This window comes from Malania oleifera, chromosome 5 (assembly GCF_029873635.1).
Source record: "Malania oleifera isolate guangnan ecotype guangnan chromosome 5, ASM2987363v1, whole genome shotgun sequence".
Lineage (NCBI taxonomy): Eukaryota > Viridiplantae > Streptophyta > Magnoliopsida > Santalales > Ximeniaceae > Malania > Malania oleifera.
The window spans coordinates 12,156,317-12,181,696 of NC_080421.1; the positions used below are offsets into that span (position 1 = coordinate 12,156,317).

Sequence of the window (25,380 nt, forward strand, 5' to 3'; positions counted from 1 at the left end):
CGACACAAACAATTGTGGCTAATCAAGATATTTCAAATTATGATTTTCTATAAAAACATCACATTTAAGCACAAGCCACAAGTGTTCGTAACGGATCTAAGCTAAAAGTATTTGTGAGCATAATAAGAAGAATATTTAATTTTGGATGCTCCGCCTATTGATTTGAATCATAGCTTAGATGAAATGAATTGCTTATACTAATCAAGATTAATCTCACTAAGTATGTCAAGAGTATAAGCACACATCTTAAATATTTTATCATAACTATACTGGATATTGATTGATTCCTGCAACCAGTATAATTATCCCCATAATTCACACATGCATTATAAAAGTGATATTAAGGCATGATATGATGCTCATAAACCAAGAACAGTCCATATCAGATCATGAAACTTTAAGTGCTGGATATAATGTTCAAGGTTTTTCAGAAGAGCCTCAATATTTCAAAAGGTGAAATGATGCATATGAGTCTTTTATGCTCTCTCTCTATGACAGGAGCTCAGCTCCCTCTAAGTATTTGATGATTATGTGAGGATGAAGATTAATTATCTATTTGAGTTTTCACTCATCATTTCAAAAATATTTTATCTTTAATTTTATTATAATCATCTTTAGCACAATGTTTTATTTTTGGGAAAATTTTACGAAATTTCGGCAGCATGCCGTCTGTAAATTGGATATTTTCCCATAAAACCTGTACCTGATGGTTCAAACAAGCAATTTATAATTTAGTTTAGGCATGCGAGAACCTATATTCACTACCAGCATGCAATTCACAAGATACTGCATCTATCATGGAGTTGGCGTTACAATACAAGCATGCATTTCAGTAGTTCCATCAACAAATGATATAAAAGATAAACTATCCATTAGAAAATATAATCATTTAACGCTTAATGAGTAGTAGGAATTTAGTGCTTTTCTTATGAAGGCATATGTGCATATAAAGATAAAATCATGATAGCATTTTATATAAATAGTCATGAAAGAGTAATGCTCCCCCTAAGTTATGCGCTAAACCATTTTATGCCTTTTCATAATTTTCTAATGCCATCAGCCAAGAATTTTAAGATTTTCGATGGTTTAAGTTTGGCGATGAATTCTTTAGGCTTATCGGACCAAAAAGTCACAATGAATATTTGTTAGGGTGATAAGCCAATGTCTGCCTCTTTTCTTATGAATATCAATACGTGTGAGAGGCCCGAGTTCAAATGACTTTCGATTTAAGCTGCATGTGCATAGGTTTCTTTGAAATTTATACTATCTCTAGATTTAAACATAGGCAATCATCTTTGCCATTTAACTTGTTCTAATGAGATGAAGATCTAAATAATTTGATGTTAACGTTTGAGAGCATATGAAGCTAGTAGGGATAAATACTCTTAAGAATTTAAATCATTATTGAGTTTTGAAGAGTATTTTGGAGAAAGCAGGACAATATTCAAAATATTTTCGTACTAGTGAATATGTCTGAGTCATCTTACCAAAGAGCATTTAGGAGTATATGGTTCTTGAACATAGCTCTTTAGTGATTGGAAGTATCCTTTAAATATGATCACAATTTGGAGCAAGGATATGAACCAAGGGATAGGAAGAGTCTTTGCCGAATATGATCGTGAAAGGGCAAAGAGTTCCTATGGAGGAGAAAGCTTTTATGTAGATCAAAATTAGAGAATTTTTACATTTAAAGCTCAAAGGGACTTTATTATTATAATTCGATGAACAGTTTGAATCCCTTCTAGGCTACCTCTAATTTGATTGAGAATGATGACTTTTAATAAGCACACAATAGATATGGAATTTTGATAAACAGTGTTTATGTCAAGAAAGATGACAAAAGTTTTTATTAGGCTTTTAAGTTCAGATTGGATATATATAACTTTGAATTATCATATTGGCTTAATTATCTTCCTAGAATCTTAGTATGATAATAATATTGTATGATGAATGCATGTACTAAGATTTTTCATTTCAAGCCCTAATCACTTCCTAAGCCTTTTAGTCATTACAACCCCTTATAGCTAATCCTATGCTCTAAGGAAGAATAATTATTTAATTTCTATTGGAACCCTTCCTTCCTCGTCTTATGAGATTAGCCACCATAATTACCCACATAATTTCCTTATCTAAGCCTCTGGCACTTCTTGATGGACAAGTGAGCTGAAAGTGCCATTTCATTTTTCGACATAAGCAAACTTTGTATATCTGTGAAGGATCATGCTTTTTTGTTCTATTTTTGCTCGATGAGGCATTTTTATGACAGTGGAACTTATAACATGAACCCTTTTTGAAAATATTATTTTTTTTGACTCCTAGGGGTTGATTTCGGTTATCTCTTTCATTTGTGGGTTTGAAAATCATTTCAGAATAGTCTTCAATTTTTCTCTTCAAGCAAACGTTTTCAAGACCTTTTTAATCTTTTTCTTCTCAAGGATAGCATGATGTTACTTTAATTCTTTTAATCCCCTTATTCTCATTTTTCAAAAATGTTTTTTGTTTATTCATCCTAACTAGAAGCTTATGCATTTTCGATAAAGCATTTTCCAGTTTTTCACACAAAGACATGCTTTCATTTATCAATTTAGTACATGATTCATCACAGGAATGATTATAATCATTAACAAATGAATCATTGCATGCAGTAATATCATCAGAAACAATAGATGATTCATCATAAGTTATATGACAAATTTTTCATGAGAATCATCGCATGCATTATCAACAGAACTATCATTATATTCAATAGATGATTCAGCATATAATATATCACAGAATTCAGCAACAGAATCATCTATAGAGGTTGAGATAGGATCATATACCTCTCTATCTGTTAATGCAATTGCTCTATCATTTACCACTTCCTGAGTGGTGGTATCATTCTCCCGGGATTCTCCATATTTCGTTTAGAGTTCATCCCAGATTTCATGTGCACTCTTACATGCCATGATCTCAAGAAAAAACATTAGAGTCTAATGCACAATATAACATATCCATGGTATGTGAATTAATCAAAGAAAATTCATTTTCATTTAAAGGCACACAATTTCCTTTAACAGTTACCTACTAGGCCCTCCAGTCTTTTGATTTTATAAAAACACTCATTCTAATTTTCCAATGGATGTAATTGACACCACAAAATACAGGAGGCCTAGTAAGAGACCGTCCCTCATTGAATGGGGATACCAAATTGAGCCATTGCAATCTTTTTTTGCAAAAACGTTTAAGTCTAGTGCAACGAGGCTCTGATACCAATTGTTGAAATTTGTGTATTCCCAAGAGGGGGGGGGGTGAATTGGAATTTTGAAACTTCTTCCTAGGTTAAACCAGATATTAGCAGTATTTCGCAACCTAGGGTCTTTCTAAAAACATACTCAATTCCCCAAGCAATTAATTGAGCAAATATTCAAAGCATATTAGTAGGCTCAGTAATTCCCAATCATACACAATGATAAACCATAAGCATTCAAGTGTAGAAATTAAATTGTGGAAATTAAAATCAAGCACAAGAAATGTTATCAAGGTTCGACCAATACTGCCTACGTCCCCGCCTTAAGCCGTAGTTCAAGGATTCCACTAATTGCTTACTTAACGGGTGGAGCGACACCGATTACAACACCTTACCAGGATAGTGCACCTAATACTTGGTCTGAACTAGTCCGGTGCTCACCTAACCAAGTCTGAGCAATTTGGGACTATTCACAGGGCTAGTCTCCCTCTTTCAACCACCCGTCGAGTATACAACATATAATCAAATATTTGTGTACAATAAAGATTGCTTCTTACACTAAGTAGATATGTATCACAATAAGTACAATGGAATCAATGCACTCACAAATGATAAGGAATGAAGCTCAATATGAGTATGGGTATTTTCTCAATGTAATCTTTGAGAATGATTTAAACCCTAATACAAATTTTCCTCCCAAAAATTATTATTTTTTCAATAAAAATGTAGGAGAACCTAGGGTTTTGCTTTCAAACAATTTATACCCAAATATATGTATATGATCTTTGATTTAAAAACAGAGTATGCAATAAATATGTTCAAAGATCTTGAACCCTTAAAAATCTTCCTAGCAATGATATTCAAATAATATAACTCAAGGAAAGCAAGGGTTAAGCTCAACAAGATTTTCGCAATAAAACAAATATGAGCTTTTGAAGTCTTGCAATGAAAGTACAAGATTCACTAGCTAGAAATAAGTATCCTCCAAAAATATTTATCAATGAATCTAAATGGAGAAACTTTAGATTTACTCTCAAAAAGATGATTTTAAAACAATGAATAACAATGAGAGTAAATGACTTTTGGAATGAAATATATGCCCAAAATGAATGCTCCAAAATAAATTTGTCAAAAATTAAGTGTAGGAGAGTGTAAGAATGAAAAGGATCAAAAATATTTTTGGGAGGATTTTCTATCTAATCTCATTCTTAATTTTGAGTAATGAAGGGGTATATATAGAGTTGGGTAAAAAAAATAACTGTTAGGGACATGGAGGTCATTTTGGAAAAAAGATTAATGATGTTTAATTAAAAATACTCGTTTGTTTGTGGTAAAAGATTGACCAACCCGAGAGGTTCGGTCGACCAAGGACAAGGTTCGGTCGACCATTTTTATAAGTTCGGTTGATCGAGGCAAATTTGAACTACAAGTTTGGTCGACCATATCAGGGTGTTTCTGAACCCTTTGTGGGTTCGGTCAACCAAGGCAAAGGTTGGTTGACCATTCATATAAATTTGGTCGACCAAGGCCAATTTGAACTATAAGGTTTGGTCGGCCAAGTAGTTGGGGTGTCAAAGGTTAATGGTTCGGTTGAACGAGGACGGTGCGTTCAATTCAGTATGGTCTACCGAGCAAAGTCAACATGTTGACTTCTGACCTGTTTGGTTAACCGAGCTAGTTTGTGCATGATGGGGTCGGTCAACTGAGGCTTAGTCAAACTTTTGACTTTCTAGCCTACGGTTTGTTCGGTCAACTGAGCTAATTAATACTGGAAGGGTTCGGTCGACCAGGCTTTTAAATTAAGCCCATAAATCCAATGTCGGTCGACCGAAGTCTTTGTAAACCCTGTTTTTTTTTTTTTTTGACCTTAAGTTATTTTAAAAACCTTTGTATGAGTTTTAGCTTTTAAGAAAATGGTTTTGAGTTTAGGTTGGGTCCCCTAAGGTCAGGTTTGGATCCCTATGGTCTGACTATGGTCATTTTGAGCTTGCCAATCCATATCATGCATGACATGCAATTTTTACTAACCAAAATATTACATACCCAAAATATAAAACAAAATGCATTTACAATATAGAACAAATGTCTTCTCCTTCTTCTTTTGCTCCTCCGATTCGTCATGGAATACATCGGATGATATGGTCTTTATGTTCCTCCTGGCTTCTATCTCTTCCTTATGTGTGCGCTAAAATATTAAGTCTTCTGAAGCACTAAATACACACAAGTAACTTGTGGTTTGTCATTATCAAAACCAGGGATCGGACTCAAAAAGTCAACAGAATCTGCCAACAACCTATCATCAAAGCCATAGATCAGAGATCAACTGTGCTTATCTTTCACTGCCATCATCATCCTGGTCCTTAACCCCTTCAATCTGAGCACCAGGCAACACAATTCACAGAAACCAGAGATTTTCATCAACGTACAACTTCCCAGAAAATTATTATCAGTCCCATCATCTTCAAATTCCACTTACTCGACACCATCTTGTGATACCACTATAAACGTTAGAAAACAGAACCTCCTAAAAGGCCCTCCTCTGAAATTTCATTGCCATACGATCACCAGAAAGCTCCCAAGCGTCCCGTGAAAATAATCCAGCTGAGCCCCCTTTAAAACCCCACGTTTGCTGGAGTGAGTTGACTCACCACCCCTTGATTTATTACCAGCCAGATGAAACAGAGCCAGAACCTTCTGCAACTTCTGGACTTGAGAATATTTTGGATTTTTTCCTGAGATCCTGAAGCTGGTTGGCAGAAAACTGATTGATGAACTTCATATTTTGGAGAATAATTTCAGTGTGCTAGCACAGATTTGTATTTGTTTCTGCAACTTATTGTTTTTGTGAGGACTTGAGAAATTGGGAGATTTCAGTGTTTTTGGAGAAATTTGTTTCTGCAACTTGTTTTTTTGTTGGTTTTTAGTTGGACGTAGAGTGGTTTTTGGGGTATTTGGAAGGGTATTACACTATGCTGGTTGTTGATTAGTAGGATGAAGGTGGAAAAGTTCTCGGAGCTAGGGTTGGGATGGAAAGGTAAGAGATATTCTGTGTTCATTCCTGGCGGAGCAAAGGGTGACGGATGGCAAAGCTTCTCGAGTGTTTTCTGCGAGCTAGCTAAGGAGTTACAGAAAGATTTTGGTGGTGTAGTTGCAGATGGTCCTCCACACATCAGATCGTGGAGTCGGGCAGTGCTGGAAGGAAATATAGGCGAAGGTGAGGGTCGCGAATGCCAAGATCCTATGGGAATTGTGGTATGGTGGCTGGTGGCTGAAAGGGAATAGAGGTTCTGTAGGTGTGGTGATGTTGATCAGACGAAGATCTCTGGGTTTTCGAAGACAGCAGTCATTGCAAACCAACCGGATTTGTATGTGAAGGAAGCTAGGGTTCCATCAGGGTTGCGCTCTTCTCAGAGGTAACTAGGGTTGCGTTTGGATGGGGGGGGGGGGGGGGAGGAAGCTGTGAAGAGGAGTGGGCCGGGAGGAATGTTTCTCACTCGACCTGGCCCAATTTGAAAAAGAAGGTACCTCTTTTTTATATAAACTAGGCCATTTATTTGAGCAAGCCCAAGGGTAAAATAAATCTGAGTTGGACTTTGCTGAGGAGTAAGGGAGGACTTCATTCTTTGGGCTTCATACAGAAGGTTAATGGCAAGAGTCAGGATGTTGGTTAGGGAAATGAAGACCAATGTAAGTCCTTGCTGGACCTCAAAAATGGGAAGGCCTTTCAGTCCCTAGAGCTCAGGAAATGAGCAGTGGTAATGAGGATGCTAGACCTTTTGATGATGAAATTCATTCAGAGTTTCCTGCACTCCAAATTTCAAATCGAGCTGAATGAACTCTGGATCATACCCAGAATATTAGTTCAGAATTTGGACTAGATTGTGGTATTAAAATTGCAACTAGACTTGAAGAGGGTTCAAAAGGTGCAGTGGAAAGAAAACACTGGGATCTGTTTTGGCAGAGATTGATGATATCTAGTGTCTGAATTCTGACAGATTTTGAGGGAAGCAAGGTGTATGCTTGTCGAAAGGTAGTTGGTATGGGTGCTGAGATGAGGAAGGTGTTTGAAGGAGTAAAGAAAATCTGTTGTGATGGGCAAAGTTTTTGAGGAGAGATTCTTAAGGATTACTTAGTATAGTGGAAGACTTCGTTACTAAGAAGGAGGTTGGGTGTAGCAATGGGGAAAGAAATGAAAAGGAGGTAATAATATGGGAGGATTTTTCAGATTCTGAAAGTGATGATTTTAGTGAATCTGGTTGTGGTTGAGGGTTGTTGGATGAGATTCAAAAACAATATGGGTGCGATTCTGATTCTTGCGACAAAGTAGGGGATTTATCTTTTGTTCATTCTCCCCTATTGGAAGTTCTGGATGGAGCATCTATTTTTGATAGTGATGGTTTGGTCGACAATTTACAGGGGATGGAATCTTGCCTACTCCTGTGGAGGAAATTCCTAAGGACTTACAAGCTTAAGATCTTTTGGGTGAAATGGATTTAAAATTGAGTGATATTGGAAGAAATGAAGTGCGCTTGGATGGTAGCAAAAGTTGAAAGTTGAAGGGTCAATGGGAATTAGCGAATATGTAGAGATTTGTAAAGTATGATGGAAAGGGTTTGAAAAGAGGTTTCCTTTGTTATTTTGTTTAGTTTCATGTTGTGATGTTCTGTTTTTGTTTGTTTGTTTGTTTTATTTTCCCTGTTTTTTTGGTGCATTCCTTGTCCCTGCATGTTGCGACTTCCCTTTTCCCTATCTAATATACTTTATTTGAATAAAAATAAAATGATCACAGAAAAAGGGGAAATGCAACTGTACCTGAATTTATTGTTGTCATGGATTATCAATTTGGAAATGAAATATCCATTGACTCTGTGGATGCTAGACCCCATGATGCCATCCTTGAAGAGCAAGAAAATGCAATCAAAGAAAATGTTCAAGTTGTAGAAGAGTCCGAGGAGCAGACAGCAAAATTCAATGTTAAAATTTGGTAAATAATTCAAAGCAAGGAGCTCTTTAGAGGAGGAAATTGTTGAATCTTGTTATAAGTTTGTAAGACATAAGCTGCAGGCTTTGAATCATCGTCCAAGGTGTGATAGTTCTCCACCTATCAACATTTTGGGATTGGGATCTTGAGGAGGGTTTTAATAATTTGTTGTTGATATTTGCATGTCAATTGAAGGGGAGCTTAGCCGCAAAGGTAAAGTTGTCGCCGTGTGACCTGGAGGTCACGGGTTCGCGGCTTGGAAACAGCCTCTTGCAATGATGCAAGGTAAGGCTACGTACTATAGACCCATTGTGGTCTGCCCCTTCCCTGGACCTCACATATGCGGGAATTTTGTGCACCGGGCTGTCCTTTTTTTATTTTTGTTATTTGCATGTCAATTGAAAATGGACAATCTGAAATTGTATGTTGACTGGCCCATGGATTTATCCCCTGCTCTTGTTGCGCAGCTTGCGCCATTATAAAATTCAAGGTTGAGCTTTCTCTTAGAAGAGAAGTTTGATGGAGGATCACTTGTGGATAATTCTAGGTGATTGTATTTCATTTGATGACTTAGAAAGTAGGGATTTTGTATTAGTTTGGGGATATCCGCTTGTTTCAGTAATTTTTAATTACTTTAGGGTTATTTATGATTTGTAATTGTTTGGGGGTAATTTTGTAATTTTGATAGTTTTATCTCTAAGATTTCTTAGTTGCCTATTAATATAGGCTTATGATGTAAGGTTAAATAACTTTGGATGATCACTTGAGTCCCATGTCTCTGTCTGTCTCACGGCAATCTCTCTCGCCCCTCTTCATCATGTCTATTCTCACCCTCCTCATGTCTCTATTCCTTCTTCTGTCTTCATCTTTCAGTTTCTCCTCCTCAATTCTCTCTCTCTCTCTCTCTCTCTCTCTCTGTTACCGTCCTACATCTGTATGACTTGTGTGAAGCTCACAATCCTAGTCAATGTTGATGTACTAGTCAGTACCAAGAGTAGCTTTCTTTCATCAGAGGGAAAATATTTTTATGCATAATGTTTGTTTTGCCCCTAGGTTTGTGGCTGAATTGTTATAGTTTGTTCATTGTTGCATATTATTTGATGTGTTTTCTATCTGGTGGTCAGGAACTAGTGATGGCCAAACAAAAGTTGTCAGAGAAGGGGACAATGGTGTGGCATATGCATGGAATATGAGAGAACAGAAGTGGGATAAAGTAATATTCAACTTCACACTAATATCTATTGGATCTATTTGTCTGGCATTCCGATTCTCTTGATGTCTTTCTACATGTTCCTACCTTTTTCTGTTATATTTTTCTGCTTACAATTGTTTTTAAGTGGTTGCTGATTTAGCTGCGAAACACCCTTTTGTTGCATTATTGTTCTTTTGAGTTTTGTTTAAATATTATGCTATGCCAGTGCGCATGTGGCTGATCAATGGGTTTATTTTTCTTTATGAGACATGAAAGACAGTGATCAGACTTCTTATGTTTGTTTTTTATTTTTTGAAATAATTAAGTGGTTAAAACTAGTTATTTAAAAAATAAATAAAAAATGAATTTGTCAAGGTTTGAGTTTTATGTGATGTCGTATATTTTGCAGCTTCACCTATAATGCAATTTATTTCAAATGGTGCAGAATATTGAAAAGCAATATGCTGTGCAAATTATTGAAAAACAATATGCCCTGTGTACTTTCATACTAAACTGTCTCATTTCATTCTTATTGATTTAAAATGGAAATGCTCTGATATTTTCACTTCGTGCACAAAAACTTACTTGAATATTAATAGCAACTATTTAGCAAATATCCATGTACACGGCTAACTTCAGAGGATTTAGTGGCTGTTAGTTTTATTGTGTAACAAATATATTGTCCTGCATATTTGTAATATAGACAACAATATTCCTGATCTTTTCTTTCATTCATCCAAGTTTTCTTTGTGGTTTATTTATGCTATTATGTGGTTTTGTTGATGTTAATTCTAATATTTTCTTAAGCTTTATAGGACATATGCCTTCAAAAAGGGACAGTTATTGTCTTTTAACTCTTTTACTGTCTGTGGAATGTGGATTGTAGGAACCTCTTACAAGAAGAGAGCTAAGAAGCTTCTATTTAGTGGTTATTTATTAATTTCAATTATATATTTTGTTTTTTTTTGAGCTAATTTTTGTTATGTATTTAAATTTTGTTCTTCTAGGACTCAGTATGATGGAAACATAGGCTGGCCATGTTATTCAACCTCACACATCCTCAACCCATGCAGTGAATGGCCTCATGAATGAACTGCTTTTCTCTGCTAATGAGAATTTTTCTGCAGTCTCTATATGTCCATGTGTACCATTAGTTTCAATGATATTATTATATTTAATTATATAATAATTAATTTCTATTAGTAATAGTATCATTGTCATCATGTAATTTATTATACTTCTCATTTTATATTATGTTTTTTGTTATCATTATATTTTGATAGAGGAAGAAGATGTATTACGAGAGAGAAGTTACAAGGTAGGTGAGGATTAAATCCTGAAAGAAAAAAAAAAAAAAGATAAAATAAAATAAAAGTAAAAATAAAACTACACAAAAAATTAACGAAGAAAACCCCTCTTTAAATCCTTTTGATGTAAGACAAGAAGCTGAACCATGGGTAAACCCTTGTTTGGAGATTAGTTTAGAAGAATTAGGTCAAGGGATTGTTGGGTTTCGTTAATAGTTTATTGCATGTTTAGTTTAATTAGTATAGAAATATGTATATTTGAGGGCATGTTTGTAATATTTGTGTATTTTAGGGTTGTGTTTGTAATCTCATGTTACTATGTAATTTCATATGTTAGAGGGTTTCTTATAAATAGTGTGTGAAAGCCACGTAGGAGAAGGTTGTTGATGGATTTGAATTGAGATTCGGTATGTGTTCCGCCCAAGTGTATCTCCATCCCGCTGTCCTCTTTTTCTTCCCTTCCTCTCATCAATTTCTTTTGATTTCTTCTTTGGCAGCAGAACCTTGATGCTGTTCAGCACCAATTTCTATTTGAGTCCAAAATTGATCCCTTTTCTCCCGCATCAATCCCCCATTTTCCCTTCACTCTTCTCTCTCTCCTTTCTTCTACTTCTCTTCTTCTGTTCTGTCTCTAATTTTCTTTCTCTCTCTGTTTTGCTTGTTCTTCTGTTCTCTTCTGTCCTGCTGCATCTTCTACTTGCAGCAGTTTCTGCCCTTCAGTAATTCCTCCCTTCTTAATTCTTCTTATTCCCTTCCTTGCATTTCTGTCCTCAATTTTCTCTCTGATTTCTGATTTCCTTAGTGCTGTTCCTAGATGGTTTGGGCATTTGAAACGCAGGTCTAGTAGAGAACCTGTGAGGAGGAGTGAGTTCGTTATTATTTCTGGCATGAAAAGGGATAGCGATAGGTCTAAAATAACTTGGAAAGTTGTAGTGAGAAAGAATTTAATAGCCCTTAATCTAATAGAGAAAATGCTCTGGATCGAGTGAATTGGTGGGAAAAGATTCATGCAGCCGACCCCACCTAGTGGGACTTAAGGCTTCTTCTTCTTCTTGTTCTCAATCTCTTCCTTTCTCCCTTATTCTTGCTTCTTCTTATCCTTTCTCTCTCAGTTTCTCTCCCTCCATTCTCACTGATTCTGATTTTCTCACTCTGCTCTGAAATTTCAGTAAAAAAAAGAAGACCCCAACCGTACTATTGCAACAGAGTAACAAATCAGAGCCACTTCAAATTCTCTTCCAATTTCTACCAACATTTTTCCAAAACCAGAGAATTCTAACAATTTACGCAAAGCAATGAAGGAAATTTGGAGGCATAAAACACTGTTCATCACTGCAAAACTTCCAGAAAATTACAATCAGGTCCCCCAACAAGTGTATCTATTTCTTCCCCCTCTTCTTATTCCTCCTTCCTTTTCAATTTCTTCTAATTTCTCCCTAGGCAGCAGAACTTTGATGCTGTCATGCACCACCTTCCCCTTATAATTCACCCAGCATTTTAAATTTGCTTATTCCTTCTTCCTAGATTTGCCATCTATCCGAATTTCGTTTCTTCCACAATATGATTAATGTAAACCCAATTCATCCAACAAATGCAGAGCTTGAAGATTCTTCCTAGAAAACTCTTCTATGGAAGAGGGAAAAATTCCATCCTTACCCAATTGCTTTTCATATGTGCCATCATTTTTAAAAATATTAATTCCCTCAATCCTTCTAACGAGGGAGGTGGCACATAAGTTAAATCCCCAAGCATTTGAGATGAATCAGAATTCAGAAACATAACCATACTGTTCTTGAATCCCATCTGAAAGCAAACCTCCATCACTGATTAATCCTGTCATTATTTGAAATCCCGCCAATTCTTTTTTAACCTTGCTTCTACTCACCTCCTTGCTAGTCCCACCTTTTGAACAAGTGGTTATTCCAATATATTTCAATTGCCTCCTGTATCTCTCCTCAGAACTTTTCTTGTTATCTTAAGCAGAAGTAACTCACTTTTCTTTTAACTTTTTCCTCATTTCAACACCCATCTGCCCTATATTCAGATGAGAGTGAACCTTTCGATTCCTGAACCTGTCGAGATTTCTTCCTTAACATTTGATTTTCCCCCATAACATTATTCCCTTGACAGTTGACTCTCGATCTCACAAGAATAATGATTAGTTCTATAGAACTCCTTCATTTTTAACCACTTTAGAAGATCCACTGAAGGTCTTTTCTCCTATTGGAATCTCTTGTTCCACTAAAAGAACAGAATCATTGAGCAAAACACTGGAATTGTTCGAGCAAGACTATCCTTATCGCCTCTTACCCTGTAAACCTTCCAGTAATCTTGCTTCTTTCTAAGGAAGATGTAGTACCCCCTTGGCCATAATTAGTCTACCTATATGATGAGCATTGCAAGGTAGGGTTTGTACCCGGAACCTGCTTGTAACCCAATATAAATTTCCTCGTCTTCCCCAAGCGCAACCCTAGCTGCCTCGTCTAGCTTTGGAGCTGCTTTTGAAAGCCTAGGTACCTTGATTGTTTGAACATTGATCTCCTGAGCAGTTGTGGTTTGCACTCAGGTTTATTTAATTGCAATTGACCCCCACACTAAAAACAGATCTGGTGTGTCCATATACTGCACCTAGATTCCATGTTTGGACAAATCTTACAAGCTTCACCTTTGCCATTCTTCCCTTTTGTCACCTCTTGACTCCAAGATTAGTCAGGGAGCCAAAAAAACTTGCTTGACAATTTCAGAGCTATTAAATCCTTATTCACTGTCTCATTCCAATTTATTTTAAGTCTAGCCCTGCCCCATGTATTGCCTCTAATAACTAGCTCACTCCTCATCACTAGTGCACTATTTGGCTTACATTGCACTTGCTCAAACCATCTAAGTCACTCCTCATTTCAACAACTTTTACTTTTTGGTTATGTTGTTTCTTAGTTGCCCAACATTTTGATCCTTATAACATAGCTGGTCTTATAGCCATTTTATAAAACTTTCCTTTTAATTTGTGGGGTATTCTATGATCACATTCACAGAGCATGCCTACAGTACTCCATTTTATCCAACTTGCTTTAACTCTTATGTATTACATCTTCAGTTACTCCTTCAGCTTGCATAATAGATCCAAGGTATTGAAATCTACTATTATTAATTTCTTGACCAGCAAGTTTAATCTTTTCTATAGTACCCCTCTTGCTATGTGTGAAATTACATTTCCTCCTACTATTTTGCAAAAATCATTTGCAAAGCTTCGCCATCCACCACCTTTGCGCCACCACTAGGGACAAAATATGAAAATTCTTTACCTTTCCATTGCAGTCAATAAATCCAAAAATTTCCCCTCCTTTGTCCACCTAATAAACAGGCATTACTGCATGTGTCCCTGATGAACACTTCAAGAACCCCTTTCCATCCAATCAAAAATTGAGAAACCATCAGCAAACCAAATGAAAACTTCTTTGGAAAATTTTATCTCCAATTATAAGAAATATTATTCTCAAATACAAAAAAATAAGGGATCTCCCCCACCTTTCCCAATGTCAGACTGAAGGTGTTACCTTAGATCTGAATTGAACAATTTTGTATTGTCTTCTTCTGTCGTGACCATATTTCAGTCCTTTTCGCGCGTTAAAAAAAATATAATCTTGGATAATTCTCTCTAAAAGAGGGTTTGTCTTATTTTATCTTCATCATCAAGGCCTTAGTAAGCGCTTCGACATCAAGATCTTGGATTCTCTCGAGGTGGTTTCTCTATTATCAACTTATCATTTTATTTTGTTATAACTAGATTATTAATTTTTCATTTTATCTTAGAATTTATAATTTCTGTAGTTTATTGTTATACGATTTATAAAATTTGAATAATAATATAAGATGCCATATCATTGTAATATGTTTTAATATTAAATAATAATTAATGCAACTCTCTCCTCTCTTCTCTCGTAACTGCTCCTTCGCACCATGGCTGCGGCAGGACATGTAAGGAGTGGATGGTGCTGAGACTTTATAATGTGGGAAAGGGAGAATTTGCTTGTTCTTGAACATAATCTGAGTTGTAACAGGTTGGTGAGGTTATCTTTGGTGGTGGCGAAGTGGTTCTTGGATGGATTGGCATCAGTTTTTGGCTGGCCGGAAGGGGATTTCTAAGTGTTAGATTTTTTTGTAGGAGATATTGGTTGGTGATTTGACCAACAAAATTGGAGAAGTTCTTGGAGCTAGGGCTTGGAGGGAAAGGAAAATATTTTTTGATGTTTGTTTTTGGTGGATCAGAAGGGGATGGATGATGAGATTTTGTGAAAGATTTTTGTGCATTGGTTATATATTTTCTCACCAGCAATGGTAGTGTTGGCAGAGAATAACAATATTTATGCAAGATGTGGATCTGTGATGCCAATGTAGCCACAACTAGTTGTTCATCACTAGCTGGACAGCGTCTCCATATGGGGGCTGTGGCAGCTGTTGAGAATTTTTTTTAAATGAATGACCTAACACTATGATAGGCCTCTCCTTATATTATTTATAATACATATCAAGTATATTCTAATGACCATAATACCCTTACTAACTCTCACTTATTAACATAACACTAACACACTAATAATACTAAAGACTAAAATAACCATTAACATTCCCCTTCAAGCTATCCTCCTAGCTTGTTACAACTAAATTTAACATGAGTAACCCCCAAAGATTTGGCAAACAAATCAGCGAGCTGCATATTGGACTTCACATAAGTGGTGGTAATGAGCTTCTGTACAAGTTTATCCCTAAGAAAGTGGCAATTAACTTCAATGTGTTTTGTTTGCTTATGCAAGACCGGGTTGGAGGCAATATGAAGAGTAATTAGATTAACACACATCAACTTCATAGGTTGAGAATGTGGAAAGCTCAATTCATCCAACATGTTGTTCAACCAAACAAGCTCACATGTAGTGTGAACCATGACCGTGTACTCTAACTCAACACTTGGCCACTACAGTTTGTTTCTTACTTTTTCAGGAAATCAACACTTCACTTGGTCACTATAGTTTGTTTCTTACTCTTTCAGGACATCAAATTACCACCAACAAAGATATATTACCTAGTTGTGGATCTTCTTTCTGAAGATGTTCTGGTCCAATCTGTATCAATATATCCTTGAATATAAGTGTGACCTTGATCTCAATGTACAAGATCTCTCTTAGGTGCACATTTGAGATATCTTAAGATGCAAATTATTGCTTCCCAATGACTTGTCCTTGGAGAATTCAAAAATTGACTCACAACACTTGTTGTAAAAGATATATATGGTCAAGTGACTATGAGATAATTCAACATTCCAACAAGTCTCTAGTATCGTCTAGGATTATGCAACAAGTTACCCATATCCGACACAAACTTGCTGTTAGGATCCTTGGGTGTATGAACTGGTTTAGATCCTAACAGCTCAGTCTCATCCAAAAGATCAAGAACATACTTTCTCTGTAACAAAAGCAGTTCTCATATGAGATCTGGATACTTCTATACCCAAGAAGTATTTAAATGGTCCCAAATATTCAGTTTGAAACTTAGACTATAGAAAATTTTTTAGGCTCGGAATATCTTGATTATCATCACTTGTGTTTACAATATCGTCCATGTACGCAGTGAGAAGGATTCTACTCGATGAAGTATTGCATACCCTCGAAGGCCAAACAAACCACTTGTTCCAATTTGGTCATCAGTGTTATATTAATAAGTGAGAGAGTTAGTAAGGGTATTATGGTCATTAGAATGTATTTGATATGTATTATAAATAGAGGGAGAGACCTATCGTAGTGTTAGGTCATTCATTTAATAAAAAATCTCAACATGGTATCTAAGCTGGTTACCAAGAGGTCTTGGGTTCTAGTCTTGTTGCCTGCATTTACTAAATGATGTTTAAAAAAATTATTATATTCCTTGTAATGGTTATTATTTATCATGTGTTTGTCTCTCCTTATGCATGTGCAGGGGAGTGTTAAAGCTAGATAGATATACATTGTTGGCCCACAACCTAATAGCTTAAGCTTTTTGGTAAAGTGGTAATCTAACAATACCTATGGTTTTAAAAAAATGGTAGCATTCCCCATAATAATGACCATGGTGTAATGGTTGCAGCCCTTGCAGACGTTATGTAAGTGATAATGGACACCACATCTATGGTTTTTTTTTTTGCATTGTGAAAAGCATGAAAATTCACATGTTTTGATCCCAAAATCACTCGTACTAATGCTTTAGATGGTTTTTAGTAAATTTTAATCCATTTAAAAGTAACATATACTGCAAGCCTTGGATTTTCATGGTTTATTTAGTTGAGATTGGCAAGTAGAAGCAAGTATTTGCTACTTTCCATTGCTTAATTGATTATGAGTGAAGTTTTTACTAAGAAATCATAAATATAATGAAATGTAAAATGTCAAATTTTCATATATCAGACGAACAATGCATAGCTATGAAATATATTTGTCTCCAAATTAGGTGTGAAAACAACACATAATAAAATTGAAAGAGCTTACACAACATGCAGATATGTAATTTTAAAGAGAGAAAAGATTGGCTTTATTTGAATGCTAATTGTTAATTAATACATACTAAATATCAAAGACAACAACAACAACAACACAACAAAACCAAGCCTTAAGTCCCACTAGGTGGGGTCAGCTATATGAATCATTTTCTGCCAATTTATGCGATCATGGACCATTTCTTTTGATAGATTTAGGAATATTAAATCCTTACTCACCATCTTCTCCCAAGTTATTTTAGGTCTACCCCTACCCTTTCTATTGCCCCCCACGGTAACTAACTTACTTTTCCTTTCTGGTGCACTATGTGGCCTACGTTGCAAGTGTCCATACCATCTAAGTCATCCCTCCCTTATCTTATCTTCTATAGGAGCTACACCTAACTTATCGTGAATATGTTCATTCTTTAATTTATATTTCAATGTTATACCACTCATCCATCTAAGCATTCTCATCTCGGCAACTTTTACTTTTTGGATATTATGTTTCTTCGTCGCCCAACATTCTGATCCATATAACATAATTGGTCTTATAGCTATCCTATAAAACTTCCCTTTCAATTTTAAGGGTATTCTACGATCACAAAGCACACTTGAAGCATTTCTCCATTTTACCCAACCTGGTTTAACTCTATGCATTACATCATCTTCAATTTCTGCTTCAGCTTGCATAATAGATCCAAGGTATCAAAATCTACAAGTGCTATTTATTTCTTCATCATCAAGTTTAACCGTCTCCAATATTCCTCCTATCATTACTAAAATTACATTTCATATATTCTGCCTTATTTCTACTTATCCAAAAACCTCTAGATTCCAAAGCTTCCCTCCATAATTCTAACTCATCCTCTACTCCATCCCTAGTTTCGTCAATTAATACAATATTATCTGCAAATAACACACACCATGGAACCTCCTTTTGAATACTCTTAGTCAATTGGTCCATCACTAAAGTAAAAAGATAAGGAATCAGAGCAAATCCTTGATGTACACCTATGGTGATTAGAAATTCTCTAGTTTCTCCATCTATAGTCCTTACACTAGTCATTACTCCATCGTACATATCCTTAATGACATCGGTATCCTATCATACGCTTTCTCAAGGTCAATAAATATCATATGCAAGTCCCTCTTCTTTTCCTTAAACTTTTCTATTATCTTCTTAAAAGATATATGGCTTCTGTGGTAGATCTTCCAGACATAAAACGAAATTGATTTTCTGAGACCTTCGTTTCTAACCTTATAAAGGTTTAACTACCATTTCCCATAGTTTCATCGTATGACTCATAAGTTTAATTCCACGATAGTTATTACAATTTTGAATATCTCCTTTATTTTTGTATATAGGTATTAAAGTATTTTTCCTCCATTTATCTGGCATTTTTTTAGTTTTTGTAATTGCATTAAATAAATTAGTTAACCATATAATTTCGTTATCACCTAAGCATTTCCAAACTTCAATTGGGATGTTAACTGGTCCCATAGCTTTCCCATTTTTCATTTTTTTTAGTGCAAACTTAACTTGTTAACTCAAATTTTGCGAATAAATCTCGTATTTTTAGTCTTTTCCTTATTTGTCAATTCTAAGTTTAAGTCTTCTATTTAGTTTTCATTAAACGACTTATTAAAGTAACTTTGCCATCTTTCTTTAATGTCTTAGTCCTTAACCAAGACAATATCATCCTCACTTTTTATACATTTTACATTTCCTAAGTCCTTACTCTTCCTTTCTCTAGCTTTAGCAAGTTTAAATATATCTCTTTCCACTTCTTTTGTGTCTAATCTATCATACAAACTATTAAATGATCTATATTTAGCTATACTAACAGCCTATTTTTGTATCTTTTCTTGTCTTTTTATACTTTTCAAAGTTGTCCCTATTTCTACATTTTTGCCACGTTATATACCAAATGCTTTTTGTCTTTATGACTTTTTGTGCATCTTTATCCCACCACCAACTTTCTTTGCTATTTGAGAATCTTCCCCTTGATTCACCTGAAATCTCTTTTGCTATCTTTTTTATAGAGTTAGCTAATCTACTCCAAAAAGTATTTATATCTATCTCATCCTCTATAGTCCAATCCCCATCTTTGATCATTTTATCTTTAAATTTATCATATTTTCTCCTTTTAGGTTTCACCACCTAGTTCTCTTACACTGATTTATTTTATCCTTTTTCTTCCATTTTTTAATACATATATCTTACACTAAGATTCTATGTTGTGTGGTTAGGCTTTTACATGGAATAACTTTACAATCTTTGCATGATAAATGATCTACCCTCCTAGTTAAAAGAAAATCTATTTGACTTCTATTTTGTCCACTTTTAAAGGTTATTAAGTGTTCTTCTCTCTTCTTAAAGTAAGCATTCATTATGCTAATATAATATGACATAGCGAAGTCTAAGATCACCTCCCCATGCTCATTTTTGTCTCCATATCCATATCCTCTATGTATCCTCTCATAATTTTCATTATCTCTTCCAACGTGTCCATTCAGATCTCTTCCTATAAATATTTTCTCAGTCCTTGGTATGCCTTGTATAATACTATCCATATCTTCCCAAAATTGTCTCTTAAGATTTTCTGTTAAGCCAACTTGAGGAGCATAAGTACTAATGATATTTATTATCTCGTCCTAATACCATCTTGACTTTTATAATTCTATCCTCTACTCTTTTTACATCAACAACGCTATCTTTTAAGTTTTTGTCTATAATAATTCTTACTCCATTCTTATATTTTTCTTTTTCAGTGTACCAAAGTTTAAATCCTGATTTATCAATTTCTCTAGCTTTCTCCCACACCCACTTAGTTTCTTGAAGGCAAATTATATTAATTTTTCTTCTGATCATTGTATCCACAGTTTCCATGCTTTTACCTATAAGTGTCCCTATATTCCAAGTTGCTAATCTAATCCTAGTTTCCTGAGCTAACGTTTTATCTGCCCACGTCTAAAATGATGCAAGAACTCTCGCATATTTGACACCGTACCCGGGTGCCGACACAGCACGTCACTTTGGGGTGACGACCTAGCCCACCCTTGCCCACTTTTCGCTACACCCGGGTGGTACAAGTGCAACGCGTCGCTCGTAGGGGATGCCCCAACAAATATTTGGTAAGGATTCATATCATAGTGATCTGACAAATTTTACGCTGGCTGTCAGCTACCTAACCTAACCCTCCTCCTTTTCCCGGGCTTGGGACCGGCTGTGTGTGAAAAAATTAGGACATTAAGTGCACCACAGGCGGAGTTAGTAACTAAAATAAACAAAAATGATTTCTTAGAAAAACATTAGTAACTAAAATAAACAAACTCAAAATTGAGTTTCTAAGCTTCAATAAAAGGAAAAGAGTGAAAAAAATTGCAAAAAAAAAAAAAAAGGGACATCGAAAACCTATTTTAGTCATTCACTGCCAAGACAAATGGCTTGTAGCTGGCCATAATGGGCCATATTGGCAGCATCAAGGTCTTAAATTTTAATTTCCACTATAACTTTTAGGCTTCAAAAGTACGGAAATATATATGGAAATTTCGATGTCATTGTCAATTTCGATTTAGAAAATGATGTAAATATGGAGTAAAGCATGGAATTCTTTTATGATCAGATTCTATTAATAGAAATAATATTTCCAGATTTAAGAACTAAATTATTATAAATAAAATACATCAAGGACAAGTATGTGGTATATAAGTTGAAATGATTGTAATAACATTCATATTAAACACATTCAATTAATATACTTGAAATTCATTAATAATAGAAATATAGATAATTTATTATTTTTTATCATTCAAAAGTATGAAAACTATTCTTGTTTAGTTTCAATATGAAGAAGATAACTTAAAAGAGAAATTTCTATATGGGTTTTGAATCTCAAAATTTTGACAAATTTTTCTGTTTTTTTTTTTAAAATTAATTTCTGGTAGTTCGTGGAAATTTTGATTGAAATATTTTATAACAAAAATTGGCTGCCATTTCAAATTCGAGAGCATTGGAATGCAGAGATATCAATGGAAATTTTGAAAATTTTGTGGAAATTTAGGACCAGGGGTACCGTGACAGATTGTATCAGGAAAGAGAAATGGCTTAAGTACTGATGTAGCATCTAGAAGAGTTCATTTGGTGATTTTTTGATGGCAGAAATTTACATGGTGGAGTAGATGCATCAACTCAGGTATGATTCATGCTTGTGAGGGCTTGTGTACAGAGGCGGATTGTAACTCTTGGGGCTGTGATGCAAGAGCAAATGCTGGTAAGGCATGCATGAAAACTGTTTATTCTAATGCATATTCTGGTAGCACTGCAGGGTAGGGGGCTAAAGAAGGAAAATTCTCTTGTGCAGGTAAGTTTTAAAAAGAAAACTGTTGGAAATTTTTTTGTTGAGGAAGGGCAGCATTATTCAAAGATAGGTTCGTTAAGAAGGGTAAAGAAATGAATTGTTTTGAGAAATAGAATTGTGGTGATGAAGTGGACGATGACAATGAGTTTGACAGTGATTTTGTTTGTGATGATAGACTTTTATTGGATGTGAGGTTTTTGAAAAATTTGGGTTTGTTTCTGATTCTTCTTACTTGGGGCCCCACCATTTCTTTTGAAGGTTTGGAGTGGGTTCTAATTTGAGGAGGATGGGTGTAATAAAGAATTGCCCTTGAGTAATCAAGTTAGGGATGGAATTTCGCCCACCCTTGTGCAGGAGATTAGAGGGAAGATCATTCAAACTCAAAAGCTTATGGATAAGTTGGGATTATGGATTTCTAATCCTGAAGTACAAGAAGTTTGCTTGGATGGTGGTAAAAATAAGGCAAGGAAAGGGAAGCTGGAATTAGCATATTTCAGTGAATTTTGATGGCAAGGGATTATAGTAGGGTGGTTTTCTTAATTAGGATGTTTTGGTTCTTTTTCTTTTTTGGGTGTTTTCTTTTTATTTTATTTTATTTTTTTCTTTTTCACTTTTGTGGATTTCTTGTCTTCTTCTACATTGTAATTGCACTTCTTTCTTTCTTAAAACATTTTCTTTCTTTATTTTTTTTTTCTAGTGAAGAACATTAAATAATAATATAATAAAACAATAACCAATGCCATACCACAATAATTGCAATGTTTTATCATACAATAGTATTATTTTGTATGTTATATATTATTAAAATTTATTATATAGTTATAATTATGATATTCATATTAATATTAATATTTTATTTTATTTTGAGATTATAATATAATGATATAAAAAATCAATAATAATACCAATATTATAACATTGTATTTTATTTAATAATAGTATTCAGTTATTTTTTATATGTTACAATGATATGTTATTATTGTTATTATTGTAACTACTACATATAGTAAAATTAATATAATAATATTCTTTTATATTTATATTTAATACCATAATATTACTATTATTTTTTTTTACTTTATGTAATTTATGCTATAAACATAGTTTTTATAATATAATATATTATAAATGTATCTATGCATTTAAATTTATTTATGTAAATATGTGTGTTTTGTAATTGAATGTATAGGATGTCTACGTATATGAATATATGTATTGATATATTGTGCATATATATATATATATATTATACATGCATGGATTTATATAAGCATGCATGTACCTATGTGCACATGCATTATGGATGAATGTATATTTGTGTATGCATGCATGTTCTGTGGGCTTCAGAACTTGATTATGAGCTAAAAGATAGGAATTAAAAAATGGGCTAAATGGGTAATCTAATTCTTGCATGGAATTGGATGAGGTTATCACGAACCAAATGTCATGATGTGGAATCAGTCGTTCCAATTCCTATTCCTGGAATCGGTTCCAAATTACTAAACACTACCTAAGTTTTTTGCCTTTGACACAATCAAGTGATCAACCATCAATTTTTTTTTTGCATAGTTCAGATTAAACTATGCTTTCCTCACATGTATCTATTTACTTCTGTTCATTAGAATTATTACCCCTGTGTATCTTTAAATTATCATTCTTTAATTAGTTGGCTTGCAACTCTTAATAGACTGTTCACTTTGGAAAATCTTCAAGCTTGGGGTAAAAATCAATCTTCTACTTGTTTACTTTGTGGTGATTTTGTGGAAGATGAGATTCATTTAATTTGCAGCTGTAAGATCTCAAAAGGAATTTACTTTAAAGCCTTCTCATCTATGAATCTGCAAAGGCATCACACAATTTGGAATGAAGAGCTATCTGCTACTTCCTAAGTGCTAGAAGGAAGGTTATAAAGCTTCTTCAGAATGCTGTTATATATCTCATATGGAAAGCTCCTAATGCCCTTCTATATGAAAATGTAAAAATAAGTGTGGACAGGATTGTTAGAGTATTGTTCTTCTAGATGTTCATTACAAGCTCCATGGGAACTGTGTTCCATAGAGTTTAGTTTTTTTTTTTCGCTGTTGTATGCTGTTTTTTTTCACTGTATTGCTTTTCTTGTATTGTTGTTTTATCCTGGCCTTTGTTTGCATATATATATATATGCTTACCTTCTTCCAAAATAAAAAACAACAATGAATGCTTTATGAAGTGTTTGGCTCAGGTTATCCTAAATACCCCTCCCAGAATCACTTTCCCAGGAGAAGGATTACTGTCCCATTAGGTTCCTGGGAATATTAGATTGCAATGTTTGGCATAATTTGGGTATTTTTTATTTCAATAAGATTAGCATAATCCCTCTAAACCTAAAAAATAGTACTATTACATACTAGGACTGAGCAATCGGTTGGTATGGTGAATTAGGTGAATTAGCCGTATACCTTAACTGAACCAAACCAAACCAAGTTGGAGGGTATAACCGAACCCTCACCTAACTGAATTTTATTTTGGTTAATTCGGTTAACCGGAATTAATCAAAATTATGCTGCAAAATTCCTGCTGCAAATATTTTAACAATTTCAGATTTAAGATATAGAAATGCTGGAAATCTTCAAGTAGAAATAAGAAGACAATAGAGAACCTTGCCTTCAAATCTTGAGATGGTGATGGCCAATGGGTTTGTTGGCATTGGTGAGGCAAATTGGCAATGCAGGTGGAGGAGGAACTAGGAAGGAGGATTGGTTGATTGGAGGAATGGAGGATCTTGAGGATGGCGAATCGACAAACTGGAGGATTTGAGGATGGTGAATCGGTTATGGAGGTGAAGGAGGAAGGAGCCGAGGAGGAAGGATGATCGTTAGACAGCGAGCAGTGGAGGACCCCTCACCTGAGGTCTGGAGAAGCCGACCAAACAATGGAGTTAGGAGTTAGAACTTGGGGTTAGGGTTTTGTGATTTGGGGCTGGGTGATCAAAGAAGCTCTGAAGACTGATAGTCTAAACTGAAAAATGAAGAGTAAAGGTGAAGGGGGTCGTGGCAGGTGGGGGTTTTTCTGTAATTTACACATATATTAATATATATTGAATATATATGTTTGGTCAGTTGATTCGGTTGACCAAAAAAAAGTCCAAGCACCGAATTTTTAAAAAAACGAAACTGAGCCAAAAGAATTTTAAAAATCTTCACCGAACCGATTTTACTAAACATTTTTGGTTCAGTCGATTAATTTGGTTTTCATCGAATAATGCTTAGCCCTATTACATATATTCTTGTACTATGCACATATGTGCGTGCATGTATATATATATTTGTATGTACGTATCTCTACTACTAGAAATGGGATTGCTCAAACTTGGTTTGGTTTTTGAATGCCCAAAACACCCCTATAACTTTCCCATAACTATTCTCCTAATCAAACTAAAGTACCCTTCAACTCCTTCCCATTTTCTCTATATTTAGTCTGGTTTTTGAATGCTCAAATCACCCATATAACTGCCTCATAACTACTCTATAACAACCCAAAGTACCCCTAGTCAAATTAAAATACCTTTCATCGGTTGCTTATTTTCTTTACAGTTTTATTTTTTAAATTAAAAATAAAGTAGTTGTGAGTGCTGCACAGCTAGTTCATATAATAATAGTTACTGTAGTCACCTTTAATAATGTCTTTTAATAATAATGATGATGATTATGATGACAACGATGACAATAACAATAATAAATATTTAATCCTAATAATAAAAAATAATAATAGTGTTAATAGTAGCAGCAGCAAGAAGGGGCAATTTCATATAGGAGTGACGAATGGTAGG

The 25,380-nt window shown here is 34.7% G+C and overlaps 1 protein-coding gene across 6 annotated transcripts in view; it reads left to right on the top strand.

Annotated features, from left to right (window-relative positions):
* LOC131155245 (uncharacterized) overlaps window positions 1-25,380 on the top strand; it is an 87,877-nt gene that overhangs the window by 36,152 nt on the left and 26,345 nt on the right. For all 6 annotated transcript variants that reach the window (XM_058108241.1, XM_058108242.1, XM_058108240.1 and 3 more), the window contains exon 9: window positions 9,335-9,423. In XM_058108241.1, coding sequence (XP_057964224.1) covers window positions 9,335-9,423 — 89 coding nt within the window. The remainder of the gene's footprint in view (window positions 1-9,334; window positions 9,424-25,380) is intronic.